The 14,591-nt window shown below is 42.0% G+C and overlaps 1 protein-coding gene across 1 annotated transcript in view; it reads right to left on the minus strand.

Moving 5' to 3' along the window:
- PSMB7 (proteasome 20S subunit beta 7) overlaps positions 1-14,318 on the minus strand; it is a 170,913-nt gene extending 156,595 nt beyond the window's left edge. The window contains exons 1-2 of the mRNA XM_085613751.1: positions 14,181-14,318; positions 2,074-2,167 (exon numbers count right to left, since the gene is read on the minus strand). Of these exons, the coding sequence (XP_085469877.1) occupies positions 2,074-2,167; positions 14,181-14,245 (159 nt within the window). The 5' untranslated portion in view covers positions 14,246-14,318. The remainder of the gene's footprint in view (positions 1-2,073; positions 2,168-14,180) is intronic.
- Positions 14,319-14,591: the final 273 nt, after the last annotated feature.

The following is a 14,591-nucleotide window of genomic DNA, read 5'->3' on the forward strand; positions in this document are numbered from 1 at the left end:
ATTTTAAAGGTTTCATAGAAAGCAAGGAATAAGCACAAAAAAGCACCAACCGCGGACATCTGGTCGTGGTAGATCAGGTCCAGGTCACTAGGAAGTCCAGGCAACTGGAATGATGCAATTTAGCAGCTCCAACCATTTTTGCACTATTATGGATTTGCTGCAATTGCCACATTATTCATCATCCGATGCATAATTTGCAGAGATTAACCAAAAAACTTTTGTATCTCAAACGGATCAAAGGTTACTAAAAAAGAAAGCACTATAGAAGACTCTTGGAAAATGGCTATTGTTCAGTTGCCGATTGTTCCATTTAGGTGCTAAACTTATTAATGATTTCTACCGTTTGCCCAGACAGTGTCAACATGTGTAAAAATGACAGAATAGTGAAGTAAAGCAAATTGTGCTGCATAACTCTGCGCAATTTGCCTTTTCTTGCAGCATTATTTAGCCAGCCTTGACACATAACTTGGTCATTCCCCTACTGACGCATAATTCTTGTAGCCTCACTCATCTACTTGATCCCATACACTCAAACTACGTCTTAAAACGCTATCAGGACCAATCATTTTATAGAGCGTAGCAAAACACCTGTGAAAGTCTCGAGGTGTTGGAGATGCTGGCTGCTGCGTGATGGTTTATTTATTTGAGCATCAAAGTTTTGAGTATTTTCCTGAATTGCTGGAGTGGGCCGGAGGTGCAGAAGAAGTTTGTTCTAAACCTTGGTCGCCATGTGCGAGAAAGAGCGTCCTCCGCTATTGGTTCGGGGGTGTCTGCGAGGAAGAGGGAAGCAGATCGTAGATGTCTGGTTAGTTGGTGGAAGGTCAGACGTTTGATGATGTATGCCGGTCCTTCATTATGCAGGGCGTTGCATGCGTGGGTCAGAACTTTGAACTGGCATCTCTTCTAGATTGGGAGCCAGTGTATTTTCTTAAGGTGGGGTGAGATGTGGGTCCTTCTGGGGAGGTTGAGGAGGAGTCTTGCAACTGAGTTTTGTATTGTCTGTAGTCTCTTCAGGAGGTGTAGTTATTCCTATATAGTGTATTCCTGTAGTCCAGCCTGCTGGTGACGAGGGCCTGTGTGACAGTCCTTCTGGTGTTGACTGGAAGCCACCTGAAGATCTTGTGGAGCATGCGTAGGGTGTGGAACCAGGTGAATGAGACTGTGTTAACCTGTTACTTCATAGACAGCTTGATGCCCAGGATGATATCGAGGCTGTAGGCGTGGTCTGTCGGGGCTGGCCGAGTTCCGCTGACCATCATGCGTCATTCCATGGTGCGGTGTTGTTCCCAAAGATGAGGACTTCCGTCTTGTCAGTTTTGAGTTTGAGATAGTTGTCCTTCATCCAGTCAGCAACATTCATCATACATTTGTGAAAGTTGGCTCTGGTGGTGGATGGGACTTCAGGCAGCGATAGGATTAGATGGTTTTCGTCGGCATAGGAGATGATGTTGAGTCCGTGCGATCTGACGTTGTAGGTGTCATGTAGGTGACATCAGGCTGTGTGTTTTGCATGAGCCAAACTTAAATGTGGTTTCAAAATCAAAGTGACATTTGCATAGAGTAGGCAGGAGCAAATGAGTGCAGGATTCCCAAACAAATTCCCAGTGAGGCCAGTGACAGAAGTGCACTCCTTGAAGTTAGGTAAACAATGCACAGATTAGACTTCACACTGCATTAAAGTAAGGATGGAGGGGGGGGGGGAGAGGATAAGGCAACAAGGTAATGCAGGAATCTATGTTATCAATGTATGTCCTGGGTGGCCAGCATCATGAAAAATAAAAACTCAAGTGGTCTACATTTTTTGTACGGCTGTGAAACGCTCATGGTAAACCATATCCATAAAGATTCTGCTATACATTGGAAATTAAGGCATGCATGTAAAGGTAAATTCAACCCTGGCTGAACTCATGTTTCAAAAGGGAACAAAGCTACAAAAGATGCTGCATTTCCGCAGTTGCAAATCAACAAGCAGCATTGGACTTGATGTAGTCAAGTAAAATCCACCAAAATGATTACCATCCACGAGCAATATTCATATAAAAGAGATAGAGTTTAACAGTAGACAAATCCTACCTTAAAAACAAGCCCCACAATGGTAGTACCAGTTTTCCGGGCAGCAGGAAGCGTGTGACCTTTTTCAGCGAATTCTGCTTCAAGAAGGGCATTTCTACATGAAATAAAAATGTAAGACTTAGAAAACATCTTTAAAAAAACAGATATCATGACAGTCTGTCCTTCATCTCCTCACCAATAACACTCGGAGCTCTTGTTCATATAACCAGCATGTTATACTCTCAAATATGAAATAGCAACACCAAGAGCTTCGACCCCTTATCACTACATCCATGGTCTGCAAGCTTCGCTCCTCTAAGTAGCGACCCAAAACATCCAGGTAAGAGGTGTGTAGGCTTCTCTTGCAGCTAATAAAACCCCAATCTCTCCCACAGAAACAGTGAACAGATCCATGACATTAAAAAGCAACCCCCCTGTGGCGGTCATGTGGAGTCACTTCCACGCGTCTCACTTGTGTTCGAAGTTTGTAAAGTTATGCCCCAACCATTAAGTAAAATGTTAATGCATTAAAATCCAAACCACAAGCAGAACCATCAAAACAAAGCAATCTGACAGCACAAATATACCAGACAGGAATGTCCAGTAATAACATTTTGATGTACTTATTAGGAAAGAGTACCACAACAAAACACTATCCAGGACAGTCCATGCTTTTCATATTGCTTCAGATTTCAACACACTTGGACCATACATTACAGGTCTAAAAATAGTAGTACGGGGAATACATCCATCCTACAAGCAGGCTTAGAAACTGATGAACCACCACAGACTGAGGAGCAACTTCAAAACATCTGAGCTGGGTAGAATTAAGGGTTGCTCACAGAAGGATGCTTGTTGAATATTACTTTTCATATTTCTGTACTCCTCGCTTACTTCTGCCAAGTATGTCTGAGTAATTGACATAATAAAACTATACTTTAAATTCAATTCAGAATATTTAATTTATGTTTTTCGACCAATCAACTGAAACAATTACATGTGATCAGTATTCCTGTATGTTTCATTACCTTCTTCTTATGGGTTGTGAGCTCTATATCTTATAGATTATATCTTTTAAAAATGTGAGTTCTCTGGCTCTCATTTGCCATAAGGACCTATTATTTGGGTCTAGCAGAATGAAATTCCTACCAAAACGTCCAGCGACTTTCCAGAAATATTTTGCCATCTACTTCAAAGATACTTTGACTCGCATTATTTTCCCTAGGAAGAGGGGTCCCTATTAAATTCTGACTTAAGGTGAACTCAACAGCTCATGTTCTGGGTTGCCTAAATCATTCCAAGCCATATCATTCTGTAGCAATAGTTGCTGCCAGAAGGTCCACAGCCGTTAAAAACCTAATGTTTGTAAAATAACCCACACTTTTGAGTATTCTTGCTGACAATCAAGTCTTTATTTATTCAACACTTTTATATAGTGGCCCGAGTCACTTTATATTAGAGCGCTTCATTAAAAAAAATGAATTTTCATATACAATAGGCCGGAGAGAGAGAGACTATTGTAAATAAATATTTAACCAGGGAATATAAGTAAATAAGTAAAGCTGGTTCAATCTTGGGGTATACAAATGTTTCATACGCTGACAATACTCAACTGCTTCTGCCTTTTCATGAGTACAATGGAGAGGTCTTGACAACTTTCAAACAGTGTCTGAGAGTAGTAGCTGAGTGAATGAACAACAATCGGCTCAAATTATCATTGTTTTGGCTATTTGGCCCCAGTAACTTTTTGTCCACATAAGGTATCCACACAAATGTGCCCCCCCCCCACCCCACCCCCCCCCCCCACACACACACACATCATGGAGATTCTAAAGGTATCCAGGGTTTGTGGATTCCCATGGACGGGGGTCAGAAAAATTTGCCAAAATACACCAACATTTTGGACATTTCTGAGAAAACGGGGGAAAAGTGCTGCAGAAGAAAGTCTGCTTTTTTCCCTTCAAACGGTATCAACAAGGGGTCTGCGGTGCTAACCTCACCATCTATCCAGCTGTTAGAACCAGCAGACTTTTCTCAAAAAACACATTTTCTAACACAGCTTTGGCATTTTACTGGGACAGCCTATGTTTCCCATTTTTTGTGCTTTCAAACTCCTTGTAGTTCGTGGTAGGAATGGGTGTGAAACCAATGGTGGATTGCTAAACATTTCTGAAAAATAGACAAGATTCTGAATTCGGTATGGGGTCATTTGTGTAGCTTCTTCAAAGTTTTCCTATAAAAAGTTACAGTTGAACTAAAAAAAAAATATTGAAATTGTGTTTAAAAAGTCATTTCTGCCAACATTTTCACATGTAACTTCTATGACAGATTTTCGAAAGCAATATACCATTATGCCTGCTGGACCCTTCTGGTTGTCGGGATACACATGGCATGTAGGTTCACCAGGAACCCCGGGTACCCAGAGCCAATAAAAGAGCTGTGCCTTCCAGTGTTTTTTTTATTGTAAATCGGATATACAGCAATTCATTTGGTAAAATATAAAGAGTGAAAAATAGGTATCAAGGAAACCTGTGTATTTCCGAAATGGGAACAAGATTTGGAATTTAGAAGCAGTGGCTATTTGCACATCTCTGAATTGAATTTGTGGGTACCCATAGTAGCATTTGAATTATAGGGCATTTTTCAAAATGATTTTTTTTACACTGTCTTACATTTGGAAGGAGCAAATGCACAGAAAGACAACTGGCAATAACACTTGTACTATTCTGTGTTCCCCCAAATCGCCCAATAAAAATTTTATGTTCCCACAAGTCTCCCCATAAAAATGGTACCTCACTTGTGTGGGTAGGCCGAATGCCCGCAATAGGAAACGATCCAAAACGCAACATGGACACACCATATTTTCCATTGAAAACTGCCTCTTTTTTAAATGTTCTTAGCTGTGGATTTTGAGCCCTATCGCAGCCGGCTCCTAGAGAAACCTAGCCAACCTGAACATTTTTTAAAAAACTAGACACCCAGGCGAATCCAGGATGGGGCGACTTGTGTGGCACTTTCCAGGTTCTGTTACCTGGAGAGGGTTTGCAAACCTCAAACTTGGTCTAAAAAAGCCATCACATTTTCCTCACATTTCAGTGATGGAAAGTTCTGGAATCTGAGGGAAGCCACAAACTTCCTTCCTTCCAGCCTTCCTCCAAGTCTCCCAATGAAAATGGTACCTCGCTTGAGTGGATAGACCTAGTGCCCATGACAGAAAATGGCCCTAAACGCAACATGGCCACATCACATTGTTCCGCTGAAAACTGACCCTTTTTTGCAATATGGCTAGTTGTGGAGTTTGGGTTCTAGCTAAGCCGACATCTAGAGAAACCTAGCACATCTGTACGTTTTTGACAACTAGACACCCAGGAGAATATAGGGTGGGGGTAACTTGTGTGGTTTTCGCCAGGTTTTGTTACCCACAATCCTATACAAACATCAAAATGTGCAGAAAAAACACATTTTCCTTACATTACTGTCCACCCAACATTTCCCCCCCTGCTCCCCCTACATCCCCCAGTCTTCCGATAAAAATGGTACTTCACTTGAGAGGGTAGGCAAAGTGCGCATGACACAAAATGGCTCAAAACGTATTGTGGAGACAGCAAAATTATCACAAAACGACCTGGTTTTACAAGGTGGACACCTGCATAGGGAATCCTAGCAAACCCAAGCAGTTCTGAAAACTAGACACCCGGGTGAATCCAGGGAGGTGGGGCTGGTGTGGATCCCCAATCGTTTTCTTATGCAGAGTGTCCTGCAAACCTCAAATGTAGTTTTTAAAAATCTTGTTTGTCACATTTCTGTGTGGGAAAGTTGAAGGATCACTTGGCTCTCTGTTGATTACACCATTCTCATAGTGACTGTATGATACTCATTCCATTTAGCGCCGGGACACCTCGATGGAAGAAGCTGTATGCTGTAGAAATGATTTTATTATTATTATTACACGGCACAGGATAATAAGAAACAAAGCATAATTATCGGAGCTTGATTGTGTCAGTTTTTGGCACACAAGGTGGACTTTAAGGTGTTTTCTGCAGGTGAGGTGTAGGCTTCTTCCTTATGTAGCTGTGCGGGGAAATTCAAACAGCAGCAGCAAGGCAGGTGAAGTATTGCTTTGCAACAAATACTCTGCATTTGGAACCTCAGTGGAAGGGTATTCCTGCTTCTACAGCCTCTTAGACGTGCACCATCCACATAGACAGCAATTATGCTAGGTAAGGACGATTGTTATGGTGGACGATATTATATGCAAAACGTCACCTTTTAAATAGGTACCTATTCTATGGAAAAGCCAGTGGAGATCGTGTTCAAGGTGGTAACCAGCTTGGCTGCGGAAAGGAGCACAGCTTTAAGTGGTGCAGCATATGACTGAGGTACCTGCAAATACAGCATTCCCAAAACAGTCTTGAAACTGTCCTGAAGTTTTCAATTGATCTGGTTTGATTAGTCATCTGATTTTTTTAGGAGTTGAAGAAAGATTCTGACAAAGTTACCACTTTGCTAATGTGAAGATTGAATTTTCGAGAATGGGGCCCAGCAATGTCACTGAGGGAGAGACTAAGATAGAGAAAAACATTGAATTCCACTTTGTACTGAAAAGAAAATGCAAATCTACTTTTGTGACAGCTGTGAAAAAGACAGAAGAGGAGACTGGAGGGTAGGTTGACAATATGCTCAAGCGCCAATGCATTTAGATATAGCCAAGTGTCATCTGCATACTGGTTTATAGAATAATCTGTATCCTTGAGGATCAGACTTAGAAGCTCCATGCACAGTTCAAAAGACTAGGGCTAAAATCAAAGCATGCCATCCGAGTCTCCAATGGATGGCCAGCATAGATGATTACAAACTATGAAGTGCACAAGACAAGTAAAACAACATAAGATGGTCTAGTGATTACGCTGCTAGCTTTGCTAAAATCCAGTAAGAGCATTGTCAAATCACACATCTCCACTTCACTTCCAAATCATTTTTTTTTTTATTTTAGAGTTTTATATAGCGTGAACTAGACTTGAAGATATCAGGTATCGGATCACCAGTTGCGTTACAGACGGACACATTCATTTTTGTTGGGCAGGGGGAAATAATTTTAGCTAAGAAACTGGATTAATAGTATAACTGGATGGAAGTCAGGGGGGTGGAATTTCTACTGTCTAATGCCCAGGACATATTGTTTCGGTCAAGGACTACAAGGCTGCAAGTGTATTTGGTCAATAGGCTAAGTATGCACAATCTGCTGCAGCACAAAACATTTGGGTGCAGTTTACAGCACCACAGCATAGCGGTGGGAAAGAGGATTGCCATTTGTAATGGCATGTTAAGTATTTACATAAGATGTTCTGAATGGTATATAGGATTCATTAATGCAAAGCTTTGCACTGCACGCTGGAGTGGGTGGAAGAAAAATGTGAATGACACCAACCACAGACTGAAGAATGAAGTTTGGCTAAAAAACCTCTATAAGTAACTAGGTTATAAACAATTTTAGTAAAATCAAAAGGTCTTTGCTAACGCAGACCTAAAAAAAGTCATTCAGTCTGTTATTGCCAGCAAGCCTCTTGCCTTTGAGAAAGAAGGCACACAAAAAAAATGAAATAAAGGTCAAGGAAGAAAGGCAGCAAATCCGAAAGAAAGAAAAGAAAAAGTAGGTGAAAAAATGAAGGCAAGAAAGAAAGGAAAAAAGCAGGCAAGAAAAAAAAAAAAAAAAAAAAGAAGGACATAGGCAGAAAAGAAAAGCAGGAAAGAAAGAAAAAAAATGTAAAGAGGTTAACTTAAAACAGAACAGTTTCAAATGGACACAATCTGGCATGCTGTGAAATATTTGCAGTCAAAAGCAAAACACTCCAAAAGGAATTTACAACAACATTGGCAGGAGACAGCATTCGGAAAATCATGGAACCTGCCCTGTGTTCACATCAGAAGCACCCTTCTATCACACCAGGCTGTAAACACAAAGGTAATACTAAAGTAATTAGAAAGTAAAAACAAAAAGACACACTGAAGGGAACTAGCTTTAGTGTGGCAAGCAAAATTCTTTCACTCGAAGTGAAGTTAACCTCAGGCTTGAGCAGGCTGACCCACTGCCCCATTCTATAGCGGGAGGAAGTACAACGTGAACGACAACAAAAGATGGAGAGGTTGCTGAAAGTCTCTTTATGCAAGTATATTATAAATATTTTAGAAAAATCAAAAGGTCTTGGCCTACGACCGACCTAAAAACTATTGAGAGTGCAGGACCTTGCAATGAAAACAGAGCTATGACACAGGAATTAACAAGAGTTTACAGGAGTAGGTCTAGAATCCAAAACAGTAGCAGGTTTACAGGCAGACTCATAGCAAACTTTTGTGAATTTCATTTTTGCATGTGAAAATATGCACGTGTATTCTCTTCATGGAAAAATCTGCCAGACAAGTGCAAATTCACTTGTTAAACCTTATTTCCATAAAAATTATTTTCCACCACGGAGAAACCCAACTTCACCATAAAATGTTTTACTTCTGCCCCTCTCAAGATTAAATCTACAAGCTTTTCTATTATAAGGGTTTGAAGAGGACAAGTATGTTTGTAGATGTGCATAAACTCAAATGGCACTTCCAACCCTGGAACAACCATGTCTTGCCTACTTCCGGTCACTGTGAGTAGGATTGCCCACACTAAAACATTCATCCAATTAAATCTTGTTAGGAGTAACAAAAAAAAAAAATGTTTTGCAAATGTTAGCCAACCATGCATGTCTAGATAGATAGCCCATAACATTTGGACCCTGGCAATATCTGCAGAGCGTATTTAGTCATGGATATAGGACTTAGCATTTGCCTAGTGCTATGGCAAATAAAAGAACTACGGCATAATGAGATGATGTCATCTACCCAAGAATTTCACAATGCTCATCATACTCACTGCAGCATTGATGGACGGGTTGCCATCCTATGCGCTTCGCTATAAATATATGATAGTATTAGGGCAAAAACTGTTCCGTAGCCAATACATGGGTTGAGGATGTAAAGATACTACAACTGGCATAGTTAGGTCAAGGCCCCTACATCAGATAGGTTACACTCTAGACCATGGGTACTCACAAACATTTTCCCGGGGGGCGCAAAGTTTGGTCTCTGGTGTGACCGAGGGCTGCACAGATGGCAACAAAGGGAGTAAAGTGGAAGTAGGGGAAGCAAAGTATGTATATCTAGTAGCTGTCTTTAAAAGGGCCTAGTTACATCATATCCCTAACTGCAATTAACCTTTAAATAAGTGTTTGCTGTATACTTAACATTTTTTTTCCAAGTTAGTGCCAAGTCGAGTAAACAGCAGCCCAGTCCTGCTACTGCCCAGGGGGCCGCATGTATAGGTCAGGAGAGCCGTATCCGCCCCCCAGGCTGTACTTTGAGTATCACTGCTTTAGACCCTATTTTCACAAACCTTACCGCTATTACTGTGCAATCCACCGTGCAGTTGATAGGGTCAGACCACAGGATGGTACAGTTTAAGATACAGCAATCCCCTCCAACTACAGTGCCTGTTAAGAACGCCATCTTGTAAATCTCGTAAATGGGCTAAAATGTCACTGGAGGATTTGTTGAAGGTTCTTCAATAATCGAACCCAGTGGTAGGCAAAGATGTGGACACGGCAGTCTCTGGCACGAAGAGTTGGATAATGGATGCTTTGGACAAGCTGGTACCTATAAACTCAGATTCGGGTGACACATACTTGACCCACTGCGAAGTGGTTTAATAAGGACCTAGCTCTCTGCAGAAAGTCCTGTAGACGCCTGGAGTGTGTATGGTGGAGATATAGCAGAGAAACTAAGATCAATTACAAAGAGGCACTAAAACAATACCATCAGCAAATTCGCTGCTCACACAGGGCTTTTTATGCACACAAAAATTGAGGCTTCAGCCAACTCCATAAAGACATATTTGCCATAGTGAAATACCCATCCTCCATGGAACGTGCGGCAGCTTGCAACCAGCCGGCAGTGCAAAGTTGTAATGAGATTGCCCGTTTCTTCGCCAATAAGATTGAGATAATTTACAAGTGTTTCCCACAGGAGGTTAGAGGTTTTTGTGCTGTGGAAACTACGTTTCATGACTTTCAGCCTGGCACCCGTCTCCTCAGTTTCGAGGTCCCTCCTGAGGATGAGCTCAGTGGGTTATGAGGCAAAATTAAATCCGGGTCACCTCTGGACCCGGACCCTGTAAAAATCCTTGCTCAGCAACAAGAAGCTATCCTAACCCATCTGAGCAACTTACTGGTCAAGTCCTTATTGGGACAAATGCCTCAAAAAAGGAAACAGGCAATGGTTGTCTCCCAGTTTAAAAAAAAAAAAAAAAAGCCTTCCTTTAATCCTTCTCAATTGGAAAATGTAAGACTCATCTCCTTTTTTTTTTTTTGCAAAAGTGGCGGAAAAACTAGTCAGTCAACTGTCCAAGTTTATTGAGGCCAACAAGCTATTACACCTGGCCCAGTCCGGCTTCCGTGGGTAACACTCCACTGAATCGGCCTTACTGTTGGCTACTGAATCTCTGAAGCGCTATGCCATTTGGAGTCAGACAGTGGTGCTGATCATACTGGACCTAAGCGCCGCCTTTGACGGCGTGTCTCATGGCCTACTTCTGCATCTGCTAGGGGATTGTGGGGAGACTTGCATGGCGATGGTTGGCATCCTTCCTTCAAGACTGCTCTTTTTAAGTGATCCAGAAACTGTATCCCTCCGATCCTATCTCCTTGTCCAAGGGGGTGCAGCAGGGCTCTATTTTGAGCCCCACGTTATTCAACATCTATATGCGCCCAATGGCAGGAATTGAGTGCTACTATTGTGTCCTATGCAGACAACACTCAATTAATAGTCAACTTATCTCAGGAAATAGGTGGAACGGCTGTCCAATTTGAAAGCTGCTGGGTGGGCAATTGGATGAACAATAGCTGCCTCAAACTAAATGGTAATAAAACTGAGGTTTTCATTGTGGGGAAATCCCCCTCCATCTGAACATCAGCCTTGTGGCCCGATGTAATGGGATCTACTCCAGTCCAGAAGGAGAAAGTAATGAACTGAGGATTTTTGGCTGGACCCGGTGCTATCTCGAACACCAGAGCACATTGAAAATGCAAAGTAAGATCTTTGATTTTCTTCCGCTCTCAGACAGAAGTTACTTTGCAGTTAGATTACTGTAATGTTCTATATCTAGGGGTCACTAAAGGGAGACTTCAGAAATTACAGAGTTCAAAATGCTGTGGCCGGCTTAGTGCTAAATCTCCAAAGGTATGCTCCTATGGGGCCAGCTTTGGACACTTGCATTGGTTGTCACTTAGAGAGACTTCTATTTAAAGCCATTGGCTTCTGTCATAGAATCTTTAATGATAGGGGTCCAAGATATCCGACCTCTTTGGTGACCACACACCAATCCTGCTGTAGTCTTAGATCTTCAGGCACAAATCGGGCAGTAATTCCACGAGTGAGAAAAGGTAAGTGGGGCAGCCACTCTTGCTTTTCTTGGTGCAAAAGCTTGGAATTCGTGGCCTATTTATCTAAGGATGGAACCGTCAGAACTGTTGTTCCGAAAGAGGCTTAAAACCTAGTTATTAGCACTGTTTTCGCAAAGGCCTTTATCTCAGCTTTCTGCTGTCTCTTCTAATAGGGTTAATGTTTTAGATGGTGATGAGAGCAATGGCAAATCCAAAACTCTGCTACAATCAGATGTCAGGATAATAAAACAGCTAGCATTTCCAGAGTCCTACCATGATCGGAAAGGTAGCCTAAAGAGAGACTGTTGCTGAATAGAGAGCTTCTTCATATGTAGAGCCTTTGGATATTCAAAGATTTGAGATTAAATATCCAGTGTAATTAGAAAAATGCATGACCAGTGCCCTGCTAAAATCCAAACCCTGGCACAATAGTAGCCTTGGTACAATCAGAGAAGCTATCAGAGCGACATGAGAATGCGGCTATAATTTGTCGCCTCACTAGATGAAACAAGTGCAATTATTTTACAGACCAAGCAAATTTCTGAAGCAGCTAGTCCTTGAGCAACTAGATATTTTATGAAATTCCACACTCCTATGAAGTCTAGGTAAAAACCAGGCAAGCTCTGCCAATGCATAACAAATAATTATACTACAAAGTACACAATATAAATATAGTTCAAATGTCAGGCAAATGACCCCCATTAGGAGAAAGTATCGCTATGGGCTCAACTCAGTAGCCTTTCACTCAGCTCAGGGCCGCACATCATTCTACTGTGTCATCGGTACCATGCAGACAAGAGAGGTCGCTACACACAAACCTTCAATTGCAAAGATGACCCAGGCACCAAAATGTTAAGCAACAAGATACAAAACTAAAAAGAAAGCAAAGAAAAAAAACCACATTGAACTTACACAACCTCAACACATACATCTCCCTATAAAACACACAATAACAGTGCATGGTACTCTCTACTCTTCCTACCCAGTGATGTACTCTAATCCACACAAGTGAGGAACAACAAACATACACACACATCAAAACAAACCAGAGCCAGACCATACTAGTTGGCCAGGCCACCATGACAATGTCTAGTTCTTGCTGCACTCCGATCTCACAAGAACCCGAAACTCATAAGAAGGAACATATATGTATGAATGAGGTGTTTGTACAGTGTGAACCTAGTCAAACGGCTTTAGTGGACTGCACAGGGTCAAAGGCAAGCATACAGTTAATGAGAGATAGGAGCGGTAGCTCGATTCTAGCAGCATAAGTGTACTGTTATTGCATTGTGATGTGGGTATTTACCTCTTTACCTGATGGATAAAGGAATGTTGTTCCTGTGGGCTTTTTTTTTTATTTTGCACTTCAGTCTCCAGCCTGATGGCGAGCTTGCCTACAAGGTAAGCAATGTACTGGGCATTGATGGCTTTGTAAGTAATGCAGCTGGTTTGAAAGATGGTAAGGACAGGCAATTGACTTCTATCACAATAGAGCTGATGTCATATTTCTGCAGGATGACTCCAAGTAGGTAAGTGTTGACTCAGAGGCGCAACAGAGCAGGACATTATCACTATTCAGATGCAAGTGCACAAGGGCTTGAACGCAGTTCTAAAGGCACTTTCTTTAGAAGAAAAAGCTGGTAGCAGATTCTCTGTTGCTTTGGCACTGTAATCACAGAGTGAGATTGGTGTACTATGTCAATCCAAGGGACTTGGCATTCAGCGAAAACTGGGGTTCTAAGCAGTCAGGATTTGTATCATTAAGCCAGGTTTGTGCTTTTTCTTGCTTGTTCTTGGCAATAAACAGGACGTTTGTCTTCGTGGAGTTGAGCCTTAGGTGGCCCCAGACATCCAGGTCTGGATGAGTCACAAAATCAATATTCACCGACTGACAAAGAACACCCAGGCACACCAGTGGCACACTTTCACAACATACAAGGACACCTTTATGAGTGGCATACAGAAACATGGCTCATGCAAATCTCCAATTCCTAAAGTCAAATCCAAGTAGGTCTGTGTGAATCCTTAACTCCAAATGCCTGCACAATAATTCTGGTATGACCCCACACCACTGCGTACCACCTCATACGTATAACAGAAGTGCATGCATTAACCAGCCAAACGTAGATTCCAATTATCATCGCCATCAATTAGGTGGGAGCCTAGGGAAAGCTGACACAGACTCCAATGTTAATATTGGGTGTACATTTTTCTACTACAAAGTAGAAATACAACTAGTACAAGTGTCAAACACAAAAACACGCCAGAAGCAGCGATTTATGCTCAACTCATGATTTCTGAGACAAATACGACTGAGAGAAAACTGGACTTTACACGACAGCAATATAGGTACAATGCATCCAAGGCAAGCCACTGTATATCTGCTAGTGATACATAAGAAACATTCAGTGCTACACAGCCTATAAAAACTAGAGCTCTGCTTAACTCACGTTTCTTCATCCACCGTATATTAAGTCCGACACTCCTTAAAGCAGCCTCTTTCGCATCACCCACCTACAATAGGCGCCACACACGCCTGCTCCTGAATACCCTTCTGCATGCTTCCTTCCTCCCTCCGCAGTCTCCAGTTCCCACCCTCCGAGTCTCACGCCGGTCCCCCTCACAGGGAACCGTTCGCCAATATTCTCCCCGCCTCACCTTCTGCAGTTGTCGAAGCTGAAGCCACCGGCTTCAGGGAGCTGACACACAGACACAGCCGCCATGTTTGCACGATGAGAGTGCGACTTCCGCGACCGGCGGCAGACAGGAGGTTTCTAGACACTGAGGAAGGACTACAGAATGGGACACACTTCGTCGATGGGGAGCCCCGAATGCTAAGTAGGTGGCCATCTTGGACTAGCCGAATGGAGCGTCAATAGTCGAGGGAAATAAGCGCAAAACTGTATAACTAATTCAAAGTCTGATCATGACTTCACTAATATATTTTATAATTGTGACCCAAATACATAATGAAACTATTTTTTAATTTAATATGTAGTTTACTATTTATTCTTTCCTATCAATTTGAATTACCTCAATTGAATTGAATCGATTATAGTACTCTAATTA

Source organism: Triturus cristatus, chromosome 1_2 (genome assembly GCF_964204655.1).
Source record: "Triturus cristatus chromosome 1_2, aTriCri1.1, whole genome shotgun sequence".
Classification (NCBI taxonomy): Eukaryota; Metazoa; Chordata; class Amphibia; order Caudata; family Salamandridae; genus Triturus; species Triturus cristatus.